At 32.4% G+C, this 25,924-nt stretch overlaps 1 protein-coding gene across 3 annotated transcripts in view; it reads left to right on the forward strand.

Moving 5' to 3' along the window:
- Positions 1-22,310, forward strand: part of LOC126884068 (glycerol-3-phosphate acyltransferase 4) — a 240,957-nt gene extending 218,647 nt beyond the window's left edge. For all 3 annotated transcript variants that reach the window (XM_050649853.1, XM_050649854.1, XM_050649855.1), the window contains one exon: positions 1-22,310. In XM_050649853.1, coding sequence (XP_050505810.1) covers positions 1-88 — 88 coding nt within the window. In that variant the 3' untranslated portion in view covers positions 89-22,310.
- The last annotated feature ends 3,614 nt before the right edge of the window (positions 22,311-25,924 follow it).

Genomic DNA, 25,924 nt, shown 5'->3' on the forward strand with positions numbered 1-25,924 from the left:
GGATGGAGGATTGAAGAGAGTCAAAGCAAAGAAAGAATGGAAGGAGAGGCAACAAGAAGAATTCTCCAGAAGATTGAAAGCAGAGTAAATAAAGAATCCTACATATTACGTCACCTATTTATAGTGTAAATAAATAATCAAAAAAACAGTCGATTTCGATAAGATGTGTGGTGGTTTAACAAATTAATTTTAATGTATTATATGTTTGATATTTTCTGTTTTCGCGTGGCTAGAAAAGGGCGGATTTATGTAATTTTTTGAAATTGTATTCAGCTTTACAGTTTGATTTTTAACCGATGTTATACATGCGGTGCAATCATCAAGTAGTTTTAATCTATCACTTGAATACACATACAAATTGTCTATTACGTTGTGTAGAAGACAGGTATATAGTTTTTCGGAAATCGATAACAGGAAATCTCGGAAACGGAAATCACATTCATTGGAATTTAAAAAAGGGGATAATTTTACCATTTTCTCTCATTTTGCACATTTTCTATCTTGGTCAATCATATATATGATCAACAATCCACTCTACACTTTGTCCATATCTGTTGCAGTGCATGTCCATGTTTCACTCTGAGAAAATTGAGATTGAGAAGAAAAGAGACAACTCAAATTTTGCGAAAGCTAACGTCTATTAACTTATCAGTATTTTCGTTCATCCATTTTTGTTATTCAAAATTTGTGTTTGAAAGCAAACACAGAAAACATGGAAATGCTCATTATACAAGGAAAAGTGGAAGGCCGAAGATCACGAGGAAGATCCCCAACAAGATGGATCGATCAAATTACAGGAATATGCAAAATACCTATGCATGAGTTAAAAGAAATGACCAGATACAGAGATCTTTGGAGAGGGACAATACACGACATCACGTCGAACACTACACTCCCTCCGGGGTGCTCAGGATTGAAGAGAGAGAGAGATAGAGAGAGAGAGAGAGAGAGAGAGAGAGAGAGAGAGAGAGAGAGATTTCTAAGAATTTCCACTAAGACATCTATTACATTATGTATGGGATCAGATATTGGTATTTCGTTAGAGTTGAAAAAGGTTAGAGGTACTAAACACCATCAAATCTTGAAAGTTGAAATACTTTGGACACATTATGCGAAATGAATCCAGATATGCCCTACTACAAGCCATCCTGCAAGGAAAAATATTGGAAAGCGAGGTTCAGGAAAAAGAGAACGTCCTGGTTAAAGAACCTCAGAACCTGGTTCAACACAACATATGTGCAGCTTTTCCGCGTTGCTGCAGATAAAGTGAAGATTGCCATGATGATCGCCAACATTCGTCACGGATAAACACACCAAGAAGAAGAAAGAGTTGAAAGAATGTAATTGAACAGTCTTATTTTACACTGGAACTGAAATACTGAAAGTACTTTTTGTATATAACTATATAAGAGCTTCACAGATGCTGTTAAAGCCTTCTGCTTCTCTTTGAAATTGTGGTTTATCTCTGTGGAATTGTGATTTTTTTAACATTTTTCAACTTCAAAAAAAGTTGTGAAACGTGTTTTTTAAGGTTTATAAAGGGTGTTTCATTGGGAAACGGAAATACTTTAACGGTGAATAGAGGTCACCGAGCCGGTTCTAGATATACCACATTTTTTGCCCTACCGACTTTTATAACGGAGTTACAGGGTGTTTTATCGATTTTACCCATTTCTTTCCTAAGCCATAACTTTGGAACCACCCTGTATATTTTTTTGATATTCGGTACACATATGTCGCATTCAAAACCCAAACGCGCGACATACTAACCATACGAAAAATCCAGGTCCGGATTAACAAAAAATTATAAAGTAATTGTGACCTTAAAACAACACCCTGGATATTCAAATTATGAAAATCTGTTTGCATATTTGAAAAGAGCACAAAAAACTAAGTCGAATCGTTCGCTTCAATTTTTCGGCCAGACAATTTTATGACTTTAATTTTGAAATTATGTTGAATTTTTTAAGAACTCTGACATTAAAAAGCAAATATTATTAACTTTTAGTTATAAATTATTAACGTTAATGAATAAATACTCATTTTAAAAATAATCAATACTTATTTACAACATTGGAACGACCCAATTACAGTGCCGGCAAAAAAATCTTTACATTGTCAAATAAATCACCAAATTTGAAGACAATTTGCATGCGTGCTGACAGTGCTTGAGGGGAAGGGGAGGGGAGGGGGGATAGCGTACTTCCGACGGCAATTATCTGTAGTTTACGGACCGCTTGGCTTATTTAGGGTATTCTGAGCGTTTGCACTGTAAACAGTTGGCTTTGTGTGGGTAGTTAGTGTTAAACTTCGTCCCATTTACCGCATAAAGTTTGTGATCGTCAAATTCTAAATTGAACTGACAAATATGTGTCGAAAGAAACTTACAAAAGAAGAGAAGGTTCATGCTTAAACATTACTGGAGAAAGGAGACTCTGTAATTACCATAGAACGTGATATTGGTGCTTCAAGAGGGGCTATTTACCAACTGAAACGTTCGGCTGCAACGTTTCAGTTGATAAATAGCCTCTCTTGAAGCACCAATATCATGTGCTACGGTAATTACAGAGTCTGTAATGTTAAAGTTTCTGTAATGTTCTCCAGTAATGTTAAAGCACGAAGTCTCTTTTGTGAGTTTCTTTCGACCCATATTTGTCAGTTCAATTTAGAATTTGACGATCTCAAACTTTATGCGGTAAATGAGACGAAGTTTGACACCGACTACCCGCACAAAGCCAACTGTTTACAGTGCAAACGCGCAGAATACCCTAAATAAGCCAATCGGTCCGTAAAGTACAGATAATTGCCGTCGCAAGTACGCTATCCCCCCTCCCCTACCCTCCCGTCCAAGCGCAGACAGAACGCATGCAAATTGTCTTCAAATTTGTTGATTTATTTGGCAATGTAAAGATTTTTTTGCCGGCACCTAATGACAAGAAAAATCCAGGTCCGGATTAACAAAGAAATATAAAGTAATCGTGACCTTGAACCAACACCCTGTATATTGAAATTTAGAAAATTTGTCTGTGCATTTTAAAAGAGCATAAAAAACTGTGATTAAAGGTCCATTTTAATTTTTTCGCGGTTGATTTAATTACATCAATTTTGAAATTTTAAAGAACTCTGAGATTAAAAACCAGGTATTATTAACTTTTAATAATTTAATGTTAATGAATCAATACTTATTTTAAAATACTTAATTCTTATTTACTACGTTGGCTTCATGGATTCTCTGGATTTGTAGCTGTATGCACATCATTAAAAATTATAATTGCGAGAATTGGGATATTTTAATGATTTAGTAAAGAATTTAAAAAGCAGCTATATCTAATAAAAAAAATCGTTTAAACAATTCAACAATTTAACATAAATTAAAAATATTTAAAATATAACAGTTGCTCAAAATGTCTGCTATTTTGTTCGACGCATTTTCTTGCTCATTTTAAAAGATTTCGAATCGATTTTCTAATTACATTGGGATTGTTCTTTATTTTCTGGCAGCTTCTTGTGACCTTGACATAATTAATCAATATGATTTCAAAATTGCCGTAATTAAATTATCTGCGCAAAAATTTGACATGCACCTTTTAACGCCGTCTTTTATGCTCTTTTAAAATACACAAACAAATTTTCAAAATTTCAATATACAGGGTGTTGTTTCAAGGTCACAATTACTTTATATTGTTTTGTTAATCCGGACCTGGATTTTTCTTATGGTTAGTATGTCGGTCGTTTGGGTTTTGAGTGAGACATATGTGTACCAAATATCAAAAAAATATACAGGATGGTTCTAAAGTTATGGCTTAGGAAAGAAATGGGCAAAATCGATGAAACACCCTGTAACTCGGTTATAAAAAACATGTAGTATATCTAGAACCGCCTCGGTGACCTCTATTCACCATTAAAGTATTTCCGCTTCCCAATGAAACACCCTGTATAGTACTGACAACATCTTTACTTGATGTAAGTATATTCTGAAATAAAATAGATAAATTCAAACTGTATGTTCGGAAAATTTGCACTGGATTCCCTTATATATAACACGACATTTCACCGCATTGTAATTTCTTCAGATGTTAAGGATAGCCTAAAACTTTTGGATGTAATTTTTAGTAAATTATTTTATAGAAAACTAAGGAAAACGTTTTCTTTGGTTATGCACACACGATTTTATGATGTTAATTAGTACCTAACGTAAATTCGCTCTTGTAGTAAACACATCTAGTCCATATTTTATCTGGGTAAAGTAACACTTGAAACACACACATTTAGTGGTGTTGATTTAATTCATATTATACACGGTGTCAATTCAATACAATTCATATTAAACATCGGATCAAAAAAACTGAAGAACACGTGTTCAATATTTTTCAAAAATCTATCAAATGACACCAAATACGACCCCCGGCCGCACCCCCTAGAGCGGAAAGAGGCTAATTTAAAATCTTACATGGAAACCCCCATTTTTATTAAATATTTCGATTCCTGATAAAAAATAAGTAACTTTTATAAGGAACATGTTTTTCTAATTGTTGATAGATGGCTGTGTTCCGATGTGTGGGTTAACGGAATCGATTAAAAATAAGTGTAAACAACGAACAGTAATATTTATTTTATTTTTGGTTAAAAGGCGTGCTTATTCATCTCGTAAGAGGGTTGTTTATTGTTTGAGGGCAGCGAAGGTGCGTCTGAACTGCCTGCCTGCCGTGACGATACTGCAGAGACCACACCACTATTATCATCATGTTTGCGGTTTTACAATATGGCTAGAAAAGGCAATAAATTACTACATCTGGCGTTTTAAAAGCTCAGAACCTTTCTGTAGTTTTAAGAAACGTCTTCGAATGCATTTCCAAAGTGCGTTATTGACATAAGGTCTGATAAGGTAATTAATTTATGGGGAATTCAGTTTGTTAAACTGAACACACCAAAAACATATGGTTAGGGATACATTTCGTTTCGTAAAACTTAACGACCCTTTTTAGCATCTGGTTTGTATATTAAATGTGAATTTTATATGACCCATATTATTTCGTTTTGAGAAAAGTTATTAAAAAATAAAATTAGCAAAAATAGTAATTAAAGCGTGTCGCCACAGCTGATTGGAAAGAACGATATAGCGTGATATCCTAGGGAAAGTATGAAAACGCTTTAATATCTAGCTAGAGAAATACACTTCCGAATGAAAAACCAAAAAAAGCGTGTTTAATATTTTAAAAAAATCTGTCGAATGACACCAATAACAACTCCGCACCACCCGTCTGGAAGTGGGGTGGGGGACAACTTTGAAATCTTAAATGGAAAACCACATTTTTTATTGCCGATTAGGATTATACGTGAAAAACTATCTATCCATCGAACCTTCATCTATCCATCGTTGGACATAGGCCCCCCATCTCTTTCCACTGGTTTCTATCCAGCGCTGTGGTCATCCATCTGGATCTGGCATGCTTTTTGTGGTCGTCGCTTCATCTCATCTGAGGCCTTGACTCTCTTGTGTTCCCATGGTCGCCAGTAGATCATCTGCTTGTTCCATCTTTCTTCTGCTTGTCGGATGATGTGACCTGCAAATTTCCATTTGAGTTTTGCCACCTGTTCCTTAACGTCTTTTACTTTGGTTACCCTGTGATCCAGACGTTTCTTTTGCGATCTTAAAGTTTTATATGCAGCATCTGTCTTTCCATCGATCTTTGCGCTTTTGCCACTTTATCGATATTCTCCTTTGTAAGTGTCCAAACTTGGGAGCCAATTGTGAAGATAGGAAGTATTCACTGGTTAAAAATTCGCGTTATAAGATATTGCGGGTATTTTTTGTTTTTTTTTTTAAATGTAGCTTAATTTACCGAATGCTACCCAGGCCAGTCTGATTCGTCTTTTTATTTCTGCCGTCTGGTTTTCCTTGCTAAAACTATACAAGTTTTATCTGAATTTTTTTCGATTCGCGATAGATGGCGCTGAACCGCAGAAAAAAATATGCAGATTATACAGAGTCTGCAAACTAATTTGTATGGTACTGTAACGACGTACTGTAGGAGTAATGGAAAATAGAATTTGACAAGATGTTGATATGTCATATAACGGGATGTAACGTGTTACACAATTTGAAGAACATGTCCTCGGTTGCTCAGTATATGGAAGAGATATGGGGATGGTTCTTAACGGGGTGTTATCCGGGGTATCCTCTTATTAGCTTAGAAACAAAAAAAAAATAGTAAAATCAAATAAGAATATCAAATAAAAAGAAATAAAATATTGGGCGACACTGGTTTCCTTGTGGGAACCATAAATATACAAAAATAGAAACGTAAAAGAAAAGATAGCTAAATCAAAAATTAAACAAAAACCTAGTCAATACAAAATATATAAAATACTTATGGCGTGACTTACCTTATCTATGTCTTTACTAAGAAAATTCTTTGTTGTACTTACGAAACAAGAGAAAGGGAAAAGACAATAATAAATAATATTTTGCAATGAACCAAACTTTTTTATTGAAACAAAATAAAATAAAATTAAAAAGATCTGTGATCTCCTGCGGTTTTACATAAAAAGATCATGTTTACCAAAAAGAAAATGAAAAGTTTACAAAAAAATAATACCTTGTATACTAGTCCTATATCTTCTCTTGGTTGGTTTTAAGTCCAAGGCACAGTTCACTTCACTAAATGTCACTTTACAAAGGAATAGATACATTAAGAGTACATCAATGGTAGTTCCCATAGTTTATAGAAAAATTCAGCCTTTATTTCTTAAAACAAATCGGCACTGCTCGAACAAAATATTGAAGAACTCATTAGTCCTTTCGTATATTAAACGCGATCAAAAAAAATATAAAAGCAACTCCATGCTTTAACTATGATGTCATAAACTGCTAACACAAAAAAATTATAATCCTGCCTGCATGTAAGAAAAATTTATACCAATAGTGGTATGATAATACATATCGACATCCGCCTAACAGTAGCGAAAATGCCGGAGTACACGTTGTATGCCGGGCTGAGTTAAGCTACAAGCATTAGCCAGCCGGCCGAAGAAACTCAAATTCAACTACATCTTAAACTTCGACGACTCAAACTAGACTTCTCTATAGCTCAAACGTAACTGCTTGACGGTTCAAACGTAACTGAATTTTTCGATCTCTCAAACTCAATCCTCAGAAATCAAACGCCCCTTCCAAAATCATTTAATTTCCCCATCAATAATCCTCAACGACCAATTACAGACTTAAGGCACTCACTTAATCAAAATCTTAACCAATAGGAGAATGCAAAATACGTTCTGGGTTAAACCTTCTGGCGTAAACCAAAAACAGCTCGTTCAATCACCAAGAGGATAAACAAAACCGATTTCAGTAGTTCCTACGACCCTCTTCCCACGAAAAATGCCAAATCAACGAAAAAGACACTTGGACTCTCAACCAAACTTAGACCCACTTTATCCCGATAAGATAAACAGTTTCCAGTTTCACAGTCGCCAAAAACACATTAGTGAAAGATTTATAGCCAAAGATCACTTTGGCGGTTAGAATTAGCGTAAACACGTGGAGAAATAAAAATTTATCTATTCACGAGAAACACAACCTCTGCCTATGGCTGATCCAATATCTTGAGAACGAAAGAACCAAACATTTCCACGCAATACACGGTACAATTCCTGAAACGGATTTAGTATACAGGGTGAAACGATAGTATTAGGGATTCAAAAACGTTAATGATTTTTGTACCCGTTACAATACCGAATACAGTTTTCATGTAGAATCAGAACCTGCAATAGAAAATAGGGTTTCCTATATAAGGCAGCGGTTAGACACCGCGATAAATTCGAGTAATTTATCGATATCGATCGAGTTGTTTCAATTTATCGTTGTGTGTAAACGGTACATCGTAGCGATTTATCGGAATTGGAGTTGGTATCGGATTGCATCAATTTATTGTAGCGATCTAGTTGTTTCAGTTTATAATCAATCGCGACAATATATCGCAGTGTCTAAACAGCTTTAAAAAAAAATCAATAAATCGTAGCAATTTATCGTCACAATAAATTGCTCGCATTTATCGCGGCTTCTAAACGCCACTTAAGATTTCAATCTTAAAAAAACAGAAACAAAAACAATTTTTCGACTGTTTCGCTAAACTGCTTTTATTCACAAAAACATAATCTTTCGTTGTTTATTTACAACGCGATTTTGGTTGTTTACAGTATTATTATTACTTTCCAGATTAATGATCAAATTATATGGCTTTAAACTTATTGATATTTATGACTTAATAAAGTATAGTTTAAAAAAAATGTATTCTTATTTGCTTTTGTCATGTTTTAAGTGTTATGTTACCCAGGCCATTTGTAGATGCATATGTCGTGATATACTATTACCAGACTCATTTGAATTTGTACAATGTCCTTCTATTTTTAAATGAGCCAACCTATTTGAGAAGGCCATTAAATATATTTCACTTTTTAATAATGACAGTAGTAAGGATTAAAAATATATTTTAGCTGAGTAGTGGTATTTTTGGTAGCGCAGTATTTTTCTACGAATCAAGGATTTTTAAGAGCTTCTTTATAGTTGTTCTATTTTCTTCGATGTTGCTAGATATTTTCGCTAACAGAATAAATGAGGTCCGTAGAATAAAAATATTGAATATAGACGGTAATATTTCTTTTCAATTCGATGATCACTATTTCTCTATACGTATTTTATGGTTTTTCAGTCGTCAGGAAAACTCAAACTGCAAGAATTAAACTGTATCTGATAATTATTATCAAATAATGTACCAGTGGATGCTTGTAGCGACGACGTTCTTCTTTGTTTTCTTAATTTTAAATTGTCACCGACGAGAGGCATACACTATTCCTATACATATACAGGGTGTGAGTAAATAAGTATGAAAAACTTTAAGCGGCAATTCTACATGAAAAAATAATTTCAGTTTGTTCTATAAACGTATGTCCGCAAATGCTTAGTTTCCGAGATACAGGGTGTTGAAATTTTTATTTCAAACTGCGAATTTTTTTATTGCTTTAAGACCGTTTGAGCTATGGAAATTAAATTTGGTGGGTTTTCAGAGGTAGCTATTGCGCATTTTTTATATTCAAATATTAATTTTTTATTCATCATTGGCGCACCTACGGGTAATGATCTGAATTTTTTTTTTAAGAAAAAAAAATAGTACGCCTTTGAGATATTTCAAATTAAAAATTATTTTTGTATTCCACGTTTAATTTATAATAAAGAACCTTTCTTATCTTTTTTTCATATGGTGCACCGTTTTTATGCAAAAAATAAAACATCTACGCGCGTATTTTTCATTTCGTTTCAAACTTGAACAATGACAGAAAATATTTCTAAATGTGCAAGGCTACAACAAATGTTCAAAATGACCTCCTTTGAAGGTGACAGAGTAATTTTATATTCGCCATTGGCGCGCGTACGGGTAATGGGCTGAATTTTTTTAAAGAAAAAAATAGTACGCCACTGAGATATGTCAAATTAAAAATCATTTTTGAATTCCTCATTCAATTTACGACAAAAAATGGTTCTTGTCTTTTTTTCATATGAGGCGCCGTTTTTATGCAAAAAAAAGAATGTGTGTGTACTTTGTACGCACGTAAGAAGTTATACTTCTATTACATATTATGTGATTTTAACGAAATTGATATAATGTACTTTAAACAGTTTATTTATATTTTATTTAAATATTAAACTAATTTTAATACTTACTACGTTCCAAAAATTTTTATTAAGACAATACCAAAAATTAAAAAAAATAAAAGAATAAAACGCACACAAACACATTGAAAAATGCCACAAAGAAAAAATGATTTCTGAACGATAATTGTTGGCAAAAATTTTAAATACGCATTTTCTGAAAAAAAAATTATATATACTTACAATCATAAAATGCATAAAAAAATAAAAACTTCCATCGGGATTCGAACCCGCGAATTTGGGGGCGCTTTGATTCGTAATCGAAGCCTAGACTCACTCATCCAATTACACATTATTTGTCTTGTGGAAAAATAGGGTAACTGAACGTTTTACTGGTTGACAGTTGTTCTGAATTTAATCAAATTATGTAGTTTGATTTTTGTGGAAGAAAATATTAAAATATAACAAAACAGTAAGAAAACAATATATTAGATGAATATTGGTGGAACTTTTGTTGGTAATCAAATTAAGTATGTAAATCAAAGCATTACATACCTACCAGATAAATAAAAATACGCCAAAAAATCATAATTTAAAAATAAAAATCGGACCTAATTTCGGATTTCTCTCTAAAATCCTCATTCTTGAGAAAATAAATGTATTCCAACCTAATCCAAATGTATAATTACAATATGATTATAATAAAAACTACTTACCAAATTAGAATGAGTTTTCCTTGTCCAAAATAGTCCAAAAGTCCAAAAATATATATGAAAACTATTTAAAAAGGCAGTATAACTATTAACTAACTTTTGTTTGTTGTTTCTATTCCCACAAATTTCAAAACGCAACAACCATAAATAATCAAACCACAGCTGTGCCACAGCCGCCGTATTAAATAATTTTTGACATGTCATTTGAACATCCAATCAGAACAAAGTTATAATGCGACTGTGCCCAGACTGAAGGTTTTAATCATATTATTCACCCTCATATCGCGGCTAAAGAAGTATAACTTCAATAAAACATCTTAACGTTTACAAACTATTTGAAATAAGTTTCTATGCATATGAAATCTACCTCGAATAATTTGTAAGCGTTAAGATGTTTTATTTTTTTGTATAAAAACAGCGCCGCATATGAAAAAACGGTAAGAATGATTTTTTGTCCTAAATTGAACGAGGACTTCAAAAATGATTTTGAATTTAACGCATCTAAGTGGCGTACTATTTTTTCTATTTAAAAAATTCAGACCATTACCTGTACGGGCGCCAATTGTGAATATAAAATTATTCTGTCACCTTTAAAGGAGGTAATTTTGAACATTTGTTGTAGCTTTGCTAAAATCTTTGCCTAGTTAAAATCTTTTTAGTAATATTTTCTGTTATTGTTTGGTCCTACTTTGGTATTATTATATTGGAGGGTTTTTGATAATGTATTAAGAAATAAAAAATACGCGCAAAGATGTTTTATTTTTTCGCATAAAAACGGTGCACCATATGAAAAAATACAAGTAAGGTTCTTTTTCATAAATTAAACGTGGAACACAAAAATAATTTTTAATTTGAAATATCTCAGTAGCGTACCATTTTTTCTTTAAAAAAATTCAGACCATTACCCGTAGGCGCGACAATGATGAATACAAAATTGTTATTTATTAGTCAAAAAATGCGCAATAACTACCTCTTAAAACCCACCGAATGTAATTTTCATATCTCAACCGGTCTTAGAGCAATAAAAAAATTGGCAGCTTGAAATAAAAATTTTAACACCCTGTATCTCGGAAACGAAGCATTTGCGGACATACGTTTATAGAGCAAACTGCCATTATTTTTTCATGTAGACTTACCCCCTAAAGTTTTTCATAGTTATTTACTAACACCCTGTATAGTTAAATAAATAGTCATTCACGAATCAGAGACGTGAATCTACGGACACATAAGCAGATTTAGGTTTCTCGGATAGGGAATATTATGTAAAAATTAAAGTACGGTAATGGTACTTTTCGATAGTGATATAAAATTCAGGGCGTTGCATTTAAAATTTCTGAGAAAAGAATGTACTTGCGTTTTGACTCACCCTGTATTCGATATGAAGAAAATTAGCAACTTCAACAGTTCTTAAAAATTTTCACAATCAATAAAAAATATGGCACCAATAAACCATTGCTGTTGTGCTTATTTTTATGTATGCAGGGAGCTAAACTTGTTACAATGTTCATAGAACATTGGTTATAACTTTGTAAATATCCTGTATAACATAACAAACCTTTATATTTTTGTGATTGGGAAGTTAAGAAGATTTCGAATATAAAATAAAAATATAGGGTGTTCCATTTAAAAAAACATAAGTTTTTTCTGCCACTATGTTATCGAACACCCTGTAACATTCTAACTAATTTTTTAATGTGAAGCTCAAAGTTGGCTACAATTTTTGTTATTAACTTTTATTGCTATCTATTACTATAGCGGATCTACTGAGCTTTATCACACTAATCAATCACCCTGTATAATTTTAATTTTGTTTATAAAATACTTTGTTGACATACCCTGTTCAGATTTTTAAATTATTTACTGAGTTTAATTGGGAATTAACCACAATTTTTGTTTAAAATAAGTTTATTTTGACGTTTCTATTTCCACTTCGGAAAATCGAAGCATCAAAATAAAAATATTTTAAACTGAAATTGTCATTAATTTCTAATAAAAATAGTAAATTATATTAAAATGTCACAAGAAAATAGCTTCAGAACAATGTTTACTTATTGTCATCATATGTTTGTCATATAAACATAAGTTTTTTTAACGAAGTAACTATTCAAATTGTGATGGAAGTACATTGTACATAATTTAAATACATAATTTTATGTTTATGTAGTCGCTTGTAGAAAAAGGGTTAATCGTGATATGGATACGCCAATATTCCCTTCTAGAATTAGGCAACCAATTCTTCAAAAAAATATACTTTTAATTTTAAGATAACAAACCTTTAGTTAGTAATTTTATTTATTTTTTTAAATGCAAAGTGTTCACAAAGTGATGGGTAAAATATTAATTAAGAATATTGTTAAGTTTGTCGTAATTGAGTTCTATTCCACCATATTCGTTGAATTTCCAAAATTTTAGTGAATAAAAAACAGATTATGAACTTTTTTGTAAAGTGTAAACAGAGTTTAAATTTTTATGTGAGCTTCATATGATCTATACACTGTTTTTGAACCAGGAGGAGTAAACTCAAAAACTTACACCAATAATGTCATTAAAAATCACCAAATACATCTTTTTTGGTTAATACGTCGCTAAAGAGTTTTAAAAACAACTGTTCTTTATATAAGAGCAGACTAATAATCTAAAAATTAAAGGAATATCGCAGAAATCGCAAAAATTCGCCGATATAACTTAGTTAACCTATGAAATGTCAATAGTGTCAAAATTTCATAATAGTGGAGTGAACTTGCCTGATGTTGAACCAATTACAAACAAGCATTGAATTACTCCTCCTAGTTTAAAAACAGGGTTTGGTTAAAATCAACATTGTGTATTCAACATTAATCACAAGAGAGTGAGAATAAATTGAAAATATTGTGGCAATTTTTTGAAAACTTGTTGCCTGGCAATAGACAGGAGAGTCCACAGGGCTGGAGTGACTATTTCCGAATGGAAACAAGTTTGATAAACACATTGGAGCATTATTTTCTTATTTATTCTTACTATCGTGTGATATTCGTAAGATTATTTTTAGGACTTACATACAAAATTCAAGTCTTTGTACCTAAATAAACATTCAGTGACATTTATCACATCTAACGTTTTTCAACTTGTCGAAGTGAACAGCACAATTCAGCAAATATTCAGACGAAGATATCAATATATTGGTTAAATATAAAGAATTAGTTAAAATATAGTTCAAAATATTAGTTAAAATTATTTATAAAAATACAGTTTTATTCATGAAATAATCTTACCGAATTATGCAGAACCGATCTTACCGATTATTAGATGCAGAACTCTAAGTTCATTATGATTCATTTTCTTAAATGTCACAGTTGTCAAAACTATAAAATTCGTTGCAAATAAACAGAAACAATCTACTTAAAATTATTCCCACTGTAATAATCCACAGTAGAATATGCCCCAACATTAATATCACAAGAGAGTGAGAATAAATTGACAATAATGCGACAATTTTTTGAAAACTTCTTGCCTGGCATTAGACACGAGAACCCGGAGGTGCTGAGTGACTATTGCCGAATGGAAACAAGTTTGAGAAAAAAATTGCAGCATTATTTTCTTATTTATTCTTACTATCGTGTGATATTCGACAGATTATTTTTTAATACTTACATACAAAATTCAAGTCTTTATATAAAAACATTCGGTGACATTTATCCCAATTAATGTGACACACCTATTTCAACTTGATGATGAAGTAAGTGTGAATATATACACGAGTCAGTCCTAAAACATGGATGTAATTTTAATTTATATTGGACAACCGTTAGTACTATCATCGATGTACGGTACTGATATGGTCAAAGGATAGAAGAGACTAATCTATCAAATCTGCTATTAAACGGGATATCGCTAGATAACAGAAAAAGTGGTAGGTCTAAAAAAATATCGAGAGACGACATAGAAAAAAAAATATCACACAAATTATGAGACGTTTGACAAATTTGACATAACGTATGTCACATTCATCTTTTTTACTGGCGTGATACTTCTTCCTAACTGTTATATTTTAATAATCTTCAAAAACATGCATATCAAGCTGGTATTCCTTTTTCTCATGAGCATCTTTTAGTGCGTCATAGTTTTTCGATTTCTTTCTAACGCATTAAATTGTATGTGACAGAAAAAAGGCACGTCGGTGATTACACAGACATTTATAACATTTATTCTAGTTATCGATAGATGGTGCTATAATCGAAAAAAAATATTTACGAATTACAGTAGAACCCCGATTATCCGTGTGCGGATTATCCGGGCTGCGGATTATCCGTGCTATTATTTTCTATTACATAAATTGCATTTTTGAGGTTTTATCAAAATAGCGTCACTGTAAATCACTCGACGGAAACTCTATACGCGGAGAGGGAGATTCATAATGAAAGATTTATTTTTTGTGTTTCTTTTTATGGTAGGGCTATATGTATGGATATACGTACATATGTATAACAATAAGAAATAAATGTTCGGATTATCCGTGCTTTTCAATTATCCGTGTCAACGTCCGGTCCCGAGGAGCACGGATAATCGGGGTTCTACTATAATATATCTACGAATATAATCTGTACAATTTATAAGACTACACAAATCAAAGAAAATACCATTTTATAAATGCAATAAACACAATTGATTTGTTTTTATGTGACATTATTATGACATTTATGTTATTATGTGACATTTTTATGTGATTTTATGAATAAAATGTGACAACTGTCAGATTTAACTAAAATGCCATGTTAGAATAAATGTTATAAATGTGTATTATCACGGACTTACCTTTTTTTCTATCATTTGTGGCGCACTGAAAAATGCTCATGAAAAGGACCATAATGCAGTCTCACGTTTGAGATGTTCTGCCTTATGTTCACAAAATATTATAAAGTTTATACGTAAAATACAGGTTATGGTGAAATACAGGTTATAAATACATAAATACAGGTTATGGTGAAATAGGACTCAGATGTACCGTGTAATGATATTTGTATTGATGGTTGTGCTTTTAATGTTTAATTTTTTTAATTTAGGCTTCAATTTTCACCTGTTTTTGTTACGTATATATAAATGTAAAATTAGTGTTGAACATTTATATAACTGTAACATTAAATGTTACATTGTTAAATGTTGTAATCTAGCAAAAACTTACTGTAACTTACTGTAAGTAAAAAAATTGCTGTAAGTTGTTGATCTCTTCACATTTTTCTCTTATTTACATTTAGCCTTACCAATTCAAGCTTTTCGACCGTAGTTTGTCTGAATATCTGCATGTAATTTATTAAAATACTATAAAACCTATAAATCATTTAATATTGGTATAAGATAAAGTATTTAACTACACTTTAAACTGCTGGTTTGATTTGAAAAAAAAAATTGTAAACTAAAACTGCAGAAAATTATTAAAAATAATTTGCTTGTCCGAATACGTCACCGAGGTCTTTAAGGCCATTCACCGATAGCTATAAGGATGACACCCTTAGGAAAATTGTCCAGCTTCTACCAGCCCTTGCTTCAATTTTTGTTACCATGATCTTTTTACGAAATGAACACAAAATAAAACTAAGTTACATTGAAATAATAATAAACACCTACAAATAAGTCCAACATGACTTTATCATGACCTTAATTTGCCTTATTGTTTCTTTAAAAATTTGTTTTTGCCGGAAATGCGTAAATAAGCTAGCATAATTCCAAATGGCAAAAAGAAAAAAATCAGTGATATTAGTGATATCACAATAAAATGCATCTGGGTCAACACTAATACCGATACCGTGTAGGCTCTCCTCTACTTTTTATGACTGCATTTATGCGTTGAGGCATACTTGATACCAAATGTTCAAAAAAAGCTTGCGGAATATTCTCCCATTCTTCAATAACGGCCTCAATGAGTTGGTTGTGATTGGCAATAGGGGTCTACGACTTCGAATCTTTTTTTGAGATAGTCCCATAGATGCTCTATAGGATTAATGTCCGGACTGTTAGGTGGCCACTCTAATAATGGAATATCAACATCATTTAGGTAGCCAATAACCTGTCGAGCCACATGAGGACGAGCGTTGTCTTGCATGAATAAAAAATTATGTCCAAGAAACGGAGCAAAAGGCATTACATGTTCGACAATAATGTTGTCTAAGTAATAATGGGCATTCATAGACCTCGTACGTATGGGGACCAACTCCGTACGAGCTTCAAAACAAATTCCCCCCCCCCAAAACATTTTAGAGCCACCACCAAAAGGTACTTTAGGAGAAATATTGCAGCTGACAAACCTTTCTCCTCGCCTTCGAAAGACACGTTCACGACCATCTGGAGCTTTTAGGCTTACTCTAGTCTCATCGGAGAAAAAAACTCGTTTCCAATCATCGATGGTCCAATTTTGATGCAATCTTGCAAAATTCAATCTCTGAACCCTGTGTTCTCTGGTAAACAAGGGTTTTTTGGCCGGTTTCCTGTTGCTCAATTCCACTTCATGTAAACATCTTCTAACTGTTCGAGACGATATCGTGACATTTCGAGCATCTGCTAGTTCATTTTTTAGCAAATTGCTGGTGACTCTCCTATCTCTGAGAGCACGTCGTCTCAAAAAACGATCATTAATTTGATTAGTGCAACGTTTTCACCCTTGCCCTGGTCTTCGATGGTACGACCCTGTTTCATTATATCGCCTCACCTTGCGACTGATGCTGGAATTATGTCTTCCCAACAAACCTGCAACGTATCGCATTGAATAACCTTCATCTAGGAGAGTCGATGCTCGTACTGCCTCCTCCATTGATAAATTTCTTTGGCGGTTCATTTTTTTATTTGATTTTTATGCGAATGAACTTCCAAACATGCATGTGATGAAAAATATCACAATAAAAAACTTGTTTCTCACAAGCACTTTGCTTTAATCGGCACTTTTTATGAAAAGTTTATCTCACTTTTAGTATAAAACGAAGTTTAATACAAATTGTTGTTAAAACAAGACTATTATTATACAAATTATTGTTTGTTGTTGTTTGTTTGGGTTTATATGACTGCGGACACTAAATCCATTCGCCAAAAATTATTGTTAAAACAAGACTATTATTAGCTTACATAATAACTGTCACTGTCAAACAAAGTCCATAGGCAACTTGTCGTACAGTAAATTGTCAATAAATAAAGATTATTGAGAAAAATATGAGTGGTGCGTTAATTTTGTCCAGGAGTTTATATACGAACACGTATAATACTAACAGAACCAGTAACAGCTAAGTAATACACTCACGGACAAAAATAGTGCATATTTTATTTTACATCCAAGTTTATTTCTTTACATTTTTGTGATTTATATTGATAAATATTATTCACTGGGGCGTTTTACTTTATTAATAATCAAAGTAATTACATATTTAATAAAAAAAAAAAAAACAAAAATGGTGTAATAATTAGTATTTCCTCTTCTAACTGTAATGATAGCCTGCCTTCTTTAGAGTTAGAGTTGTATATCTGATAAATTCTCTATGAATTTGATTCCATTTCTCCTGTATAATAATTCTTAATTGTATGATTGGAATGCTCTGTGCCCATAATTTTTTTTTTTGTAGTTTTTAGCTCGTTCCACAGATAGACTGGGAGATATTATACAGAAGTTCAGCCACGATTTTCTGAGTCCTGCTTTTTGCAATAGTGGAAGGGTAAACGAGGTACTCACAATTTGTGGAAATATCCACAAATTTCCTGTGACATTTTCCTGTAAAAATTAGATTTTCCCAAAAAATAAAAATAGGGTTTTGCGATGAATTTCTGAGTCCTGCCATATCCGTAGAATATGGAACAGGACACTATGGATTTTATGAAGAAAATTTTTTGGGCAGGAGTGTTGCAAACGAGCTAACGGAGTATATATGTATACAAACATGTAAGGAAAATAATGAAATATTCATGATTTTCTGGGTCCTGCCAACTAAATCAATTAAACATATTTATTTCAAAATGATCAAAAAAAAATGTTGGTATGACGTCTCCTACTGTTTTAGTATACTTGTCCCTTGGAAAATTCTGCGGAAAATTTTCACCCTGACTCCGTGATTTTCTGAGTCCTGCCTTTAAAAAGTTTTAATACTCAAATGCAATCAATACTTTTTCGGTACTCGGCAGGAAGGTTAACCGGTTCTTGTAAGACGGCAGGAGTCCTAGATTTGTAAGAAAATTCGTGAAAAATTCCACGATGTTCTGAGTCATGCCATTTTGCATATGTTTCAAGAATCTTAATATAAGTCTATTTACAAAGAGGCAGGATGGTTTTATAGTTATTTCGTATACAGGATGGGGCATTAGTGTGACAAAGTCCAATTAACTCGTTTGTCGTAGGAGATACGAAAAAAAGTTATTTAGGTAAAACATGGGGCAAAGATGGGATCATAATTTAAAAATATTTTCTAATATACAGAGCTACCCGTATTCACAGGGTGACACAAACTTATGTTTTTTTTAATGGAACACCCTGTATATAATTTTAAGATTTCCAAGATAATTTAACACAATTCACCTAATCCAAAAAGGTTCCTAAGGGAGCTAGAGCTCTTTGAAGATGGCGCCTTGTAATTAGTTTTTATATCTCCAGAATGCTTCCATTTCGATAGAAAAAAAACTGGTCCGCCTTTTTATCTTCCAGAGTAAATCGATTCCATCAATTGCGAATCTATAGTACCGGTCATAGGAGTCTGTTTTAGGTAGGGCAGCGGTTATTTTATCGCATAACTTTTTTGTCTTTAGCTTTTAAGCATTTTTAACACTATATTATTAAATAGTATTTTAGTACTGAAAGGTACTCTTGCTTTAAGTCGGTAGGATGAACCGGTTTCTAAAAAAATCACTTTTAAAATTTTTTGTGTTTTGAATTTAAGAAAAATTAAAAAAAAAGGTGTATTTACCGACTTAAAGCAAGAGTAACTTTTAGTACTAGAATACCTCATAATTTAATACTCTACTGTCAAAAATGCTTAAAAATTAAAGCAAATTATGAGATTTCGTTGATCTACCCAAGACGGATGCCTATGACCGACACAAGAAATTCACAATTGATAAAATCGATTCACCTTTGGAAGAGAAATAAACGTACCAGTTTTCGTTTTTCTGAATAGTTTTTTTTTTCAAATTTAAAAACCGAAAAATTTTTCGAATCGATTTTTCCAGAACACGGCGTATCCTACCGACTTAAAGCAAGAGTACCTTTTAATACAAGAACAGTTAAACACAGAAAAGTTATGCGATAAAATATCCGTTTCCCTACCCTAAACGGACGCCTATGACAGGTACTAAAAATTGACAATTGATGGAATCGATTTATCTATGGAAGATAAATAGGTGTACCAGTTTTCGTTTTTCTAAATAGAAGTGTTCTGGAGTTATTTAAAAAAAAACTAGTTACAGTACGCCATCCTTAAAGAGCTCTAGCTTCCTTAGGAAGCATTTTCGGACTAGGTGAATTGAGTTAAATTTTTTAAAATTATCTGAGGATCTCTGGGCTTCGTTTGTTAGAAGAGTTTCTGGACACCCTGTATAATAGGTACAATCCCTACTATGTATAAACAATTAATTGTAAAATTATATTATTGATTTTCTTCCTATTACTTTTATTGCGTTTACTTAGATAGAAAAATGATCTAATCGCTTAAAATAAAGATGTTACAGTTTGATATTTGATTTGAAAGGTGTGTAAAAATCCGAGACGTTACTCAGGAAAATAATATTTAATACCGTACGATTGTTTTAACGATATAAAAATTAATTTTTATGTATTAAATATTTTTGCAGTTATCCTGCCACGTTGTAAACGGTTTTAGATTAGTGTTTTTTAAGCATATTTGACATGGCATGACTCAGAAAATTGTGTTGATATGAATATATTTGTATAACAACCTGCAATAATTTTACAGACTTAAAATTTTATTTTTATATACGAAATATCTACACAACCATCCTGCCTCTTTGTAAATAGCTTTATATTAACATTCTTAAGATATGTGCAAATGGCATGACTCAGAAGATCGTGTAACTTTACACGAATTTTCTTACACATTTTTTAACTATGTATAGTAAATAAGGTGTAAATAAACATCCTGCCATTTTGAATAATGTGTTATTAAATTACTTATATTATAATAAAATTTATTTTATGACTCAGAAAATCACGGAACCAGCGTGAAAATTTTCCACAGAATTTTTCAAGGGACAAGTGCAGTTAAACATTAGGAGACGTCATGCCAACATTTTTTTCGATCATTTTCAAATAATTATGTTTAATTTATTAAGTTGGCAGGACTCAGAAAATTATGAAAATTTCATTATTTTCACTACATGTTTGTATATCTATATACTCCGTCCTTTTGCAACCCTCCTGCCCAAAAAATTTTCTACATAACATTGATAGTATCCTGTCATTCTATGGATATGGCAGGACTCAGAAATTCATCGCAACTTCCCATTTTTTTCGTCATCTAAAATGTAATTTTCACAGCAAAATGTCACAGAAAACCCGTGGATTTTTCCATAAAATGTAAGTACCTTTTCTAACCTTCCAGTATTGCAAAGGGCAGGACTCAGAAAATCGTGGTTGAAGTTCTGTTAATATCTCCCGGTCTAAGATGATTTATGGGATTTGCTTGGAATATTTGCTGGCCGATCATTTTAATGCATTAACACAAAATTATCTTAATAGTCAATAAAGTCTACGTAAGGCGAAACGTGTTCTTTTGAGAATTAAAAAAAATTGAAGAAAGACTTCTGTGTAAAAGGTATATTTATTAAAACCCCAATAAAGGGCTACATTAAAAGACAGAACGTTTTCGCTCTAAAGAGAGCATCATCAGTGTTCTAAGCAAGCTCTACATGCGAAGCCACCAAAAATACATAGGTTAAAACCCTTAAAACGCCGACCAAAAGTCTTACATTGGCGTGTATTATGTTAAACCCTGGCGATGGGTAAAAATGAAAAAGATATACCTCACAGCATTATATGACTCTACCACGTGTATGTGGGTGGTTGAGTTGATTTCTCTGTCTTCACAAAGAGAAAGGTGAAAGTCAACTGGCTGTTTATTGGGGTTTTAATAAATATACCTTTTACACAGAAGTCTTTCTTCAATTTTTGTAATTAATGGTATACAGCCAGTTACGGGAAATTTTTCCTTATGGATCTTTTGAGAATATTGTGTATATACTTTTATTTGTAATAAAATGAAAAATGCCTAAAACACTTTTAAGTAAACAAATAAAAAAATTACAGAACACGAAATATGCAATATTTTTGTCTGTACGTGTATAATCTTATATTTTCAGTTTTGTTCGACGACTTGAAAATGTCATTTTCTGTTATATGTGTCATATTTTACCTTGAAGAATTCTTTAAATTCATAATTACTCGTATTTAGGCGGTGGTCTCCAGTAGACGCTGTAGGCTGCGTAAACTTTGAAGGACATAAACTATTTTACACCCGAAAATAGTTAAAAAAAGATTAATTCTAAAACAAATTTAAGTTACAGGGTGAATTGAAGTGACCACTGACTTAGCCGGTTGTCTCCAAGAGGCGGTAGGCTGCGTACAGCGTCTATCGGAGACCATCGACTTAGATTTTTGTATCAAAAGAAACGAACAACTATTTATTATACGAAGTATTGATTTGCTTTAAGAAATTATAAATTTAGTGACAATAAAAGTATTAACGAATTAAGAAAAAAACATGAATATGTGGTTCCTGTGAACACTTTGTAAGGTGCGTGATTAAAATGTGAACTGATGTCGGCATTTATTTTGTATATTTTTGTACGAAGTGGCACAATTAAAGCCTTTTGTAATCATTAATGCGGATGATTTGCGTAATAATTGTTTTCATTTTGTAGATGTAATATTTATTAAATTGTACATATTCTTTCTAGTTTTATATTGTATAAAATAAAATTCATCATATCTAGTTTGTTTTTAATTCCTATATAATCATCATCAACCCGTACGCGTCCACTGCTGGACATATGTCTCCCTCAGCTTTTTCCATCTGTCTCTGTCCTGTGCGGCTTGCATCCAGTTACTGAAAACACGCTTGAGATTGTCGGTGTCGGCGTTCTCTGCTCCGTAGTGCTTCTTCTCGTGGCCAAGACTTGACAAAAGATGGAAAACATAATACATTGCAAATCAAAACGAGATGAAACTAGTGGAGGTGGAAATGATCGTTATAAACGTATAAATTAACATTAGATTGCATACATACAAAATTCTACTGTCACAGTGACAGTTGTCATAGTCCTCCGATACATCTAAATGTGGGAAACTGTAATGTAATGTTAATTTATACGTTTATAACGGTCATTTCCATCTCCACTAGTTTCATCTCTTTTTGTTTCGCAATGTATTATGGTTTCCATCTTTTGCGCTATTTTGCCGGTTATTACCACGCTTATCACTGTATGTATTTTAATCATGTTAATGTAGCGATAGTCTATTCGGCCTTCTGTCAATGCTTTTAACATTTTGTGCTGACTTGTGGTATCGAATACTTTCTCTAGGCTGATAGAAGTTTAACTTAGCCTCTAGTCTTTTTTGATAATTTTTCTGAAAAGTTTATAAACTTACGTGCATAGAAATCGGCCCACTTAAAAATTTGGTCATATTTGATGTCTCATATTTCCTAAACCTATTGGCCGATTTAAGTGATTTTTAGAACATGATATAGCCTGATTCTTTAACAATACCACTGTCATAATATTGTTGCTAAACAGGTAAATTTTCATTGTATACCGGGTGTACCAATCAAACTGTGTTTTTTTCACAAAGTTCGTATCACCCTGTGGAATATTGTAGCATTTATAAAATACTGAAATTAAAACACAACTATAGCCTCAGGTCTTCTTAACATTCTGTTTTTTTATTCATTCGTTTATGTTGGATAATAAAAAAGTTAGGTATCTACTTTAACAACTACACATGTTCTTCATCAATACACGGTGTTTCTAAATAAGTGCGACAAACTTTAAGGGATAATCCTGCATGAAAAAATGACAGTTGGCTTTATAAACGTATGTCCGCAAATTTTTCGTTTCCGAGATACGGAATGTTGAATTTTTTCTTTCAAACTGACGATTTATTTTATTGCTTTAAAACCGGTTGAGATATGCCAATGAAATTTGGTGGGTTTTAAGACGTAGTTATTGCACATTTTTTGACATACAATTAAGAATTTAATATTTACTATTAGCGCGCATACGTGTAATATGACCGATCTTATTACCCGTATGCACGCTAATGGTGAATATATAATTCTTAATTTTATATCAAAAAATCCGCAATAACTATCTCTTAAAACCTACCAAATTTCATTTGCATATTTCAACTGATTTTAAAGCAATAAATAAATCGTCAGTTCGTAAGAAAAAATTCAACATCCCGTATCTCGGAAACGAAACATTTTCGGACATATGTTTATAAAGTCAACTGTCATTATTGTAGTTGTTAAAGTACCTAACTTTTTTATTACCCAACATAAATGAATGAATCAAAAAACATAATGTTAAGAAAACCTGATGCTATAGTTGGATTTTAATTTCAGTATTTTATAAGTGCTAGAATATTTTTGAAACACAGTTTGATTGGTACACCCGGTATACAATGAAAATTTACCTGTTTAGCAATAATATTATGACAGTGGTATTGTTAAAGAATCAGGCTATAACATGTTCAAAAAATCACTTAAATCGGCCAACAGGTTTAGAAAATATGAGATATCAAAAATGACCAAATTTTTAAGTGGGCCGATTTCTATGCACGTAAGTTTATATTATGTGTGATACCAAACTAATAGGATGGTAGTTTTTTAGATCTGCCATATCTCCTTTCTTGTGTAATAAAACAATGACTGCATTGCTCTATTGAGCAGGGGTTTTTCCTGGGTAGATGCATTCGGTGAAAAGGTTGGCCAAAGCCTGGATAATTTTATTCCACCTTGTTTGATTGTCTCGATCACTACTCCGTCATCGCCAGAGGATTTGTTATTTTTCATTTCTGAAAGTGTCTGACTTAGTATGGTGTTACTTATGGCATTAATTCTGATTCCTGGTTTGTGATTTTGGGCATTGCTGATCTTGCCTTTCGTTGGTGCTCTGATACATTTCGCGATAAGACGATTCGACAACCGTGAAGATTTCGGCTCTGTCAGTAGCAATGGTTCTTATGCTGTACATATTTTTGTTGCAAATCATGGGCGCCTATACCCATGGGCAGGGGGGCCGTGCCCCCCCTTATTTTTCGGGTGCTTTAAATTATATATGGTTTATACAAAATATAATGTGCAACATCTTCACGTCGCCCCCCCCCCTACACATTTTTTATGGGCGCCAGTGTTGCCAATGTTGTTCGTATTTCGCTTCAAAAATTTTGTTTGCTTGAATTATTTCTCTTCTATTGTTTTCTCGTATGTCTTTTCGGACTGATCGGTGGATATATTTATTTAATTTCTTATAGTATAGTTAGTCATTTTTTTCCGCCAGCTGTCTTTTACTTATTAACTCTTTGATATTTTGACTTAATTTTTAATACACTATTTATAACTCGAGAACGACTGAATAACAGATTTTTATGAAATTTTACACGTATATTCTACCGGACTGGGAATAGGATAATATCCGTTTTCATACCAGTACGTCATAAGGGGGGTTGCCCTCCCTGATATTTTTTTATTTTAGGACAAACCGTTTTTTTTCTAATTTTATATGATGTAGAACCAAAAGATACATACAATCCTAAATTTTCACTTTTCTATCTTCAACCGTTATTTTTTAATAGTAATTTAAATATTTTACATCTATACATATAAAATTTATATATTATAAATATATAAAATTTATATATTTATATATTATAAATTTATATGTATATATAAAATTCTCCTGTCACAGTGTTAGTTGCCATACTCCCCCGAAACGGCTTGATCGATTTTTATGAAATTGTGTAGGTATATTTTATAAGACTGAGAATAGGTTATCTATTTTTCATACCCGTACGTCATAAGGGGGGTGCCCATGATGCCATAACTCTCACAATAATGACATGAAAAATACGAAATTAAGCAGTTATACTCCCAGCTGAATTCCGAACAGAACGGTACTATTTTTTTTTTCTCTAACGTAGTCCGTTTCCGAAATAGCGAACCATAAGACGTAGAAAAATTCTGAGCCCAAGAGAAGAACGAGCGGCAAATTTCATAAAAGAGAAGTGCAACAGTTTAACTTTTGGACTTACATTGGACAAAATATGAATTTTTTCATTTTGCGAAATTTTCCAAAAATATCTTTTTTTTTTCACGAATCGTCAACAGTAGAAAAATTCTGAGCACAGGAAAAAACGAGCGGCAAATATTATGTACGAAAAGTGCAACACTTTTCAGGTCAGATTGGACAAAAGATGAATTCTTTTATTTTACGAAATTTTCAAAAAATTGGTATCTACAAACGGAATTTTTACTCACGAATCATAAGCCTTACAAAAATACTGAGCTCACGGGTAGAACGAACGGCAAATTTCATGGAAGAAAAGGGC

The sequence above is a fragment of the Diabrotica virgifera genome, chromosome 4 (genome assembly GCF_917563875.1).
Source record: "Diabrotica virgifera virgifera chromosome 4, PGI_DIABVI_V3a".
In the NCBI taxonomy this organism is placed as follows: domain Eukaryota; kingdom Metazoa; phylum Arthropoda; class Insecta; order Coleoptera; family Chrysomelidae; genus Diabrotica; species Diabrotica virgifera.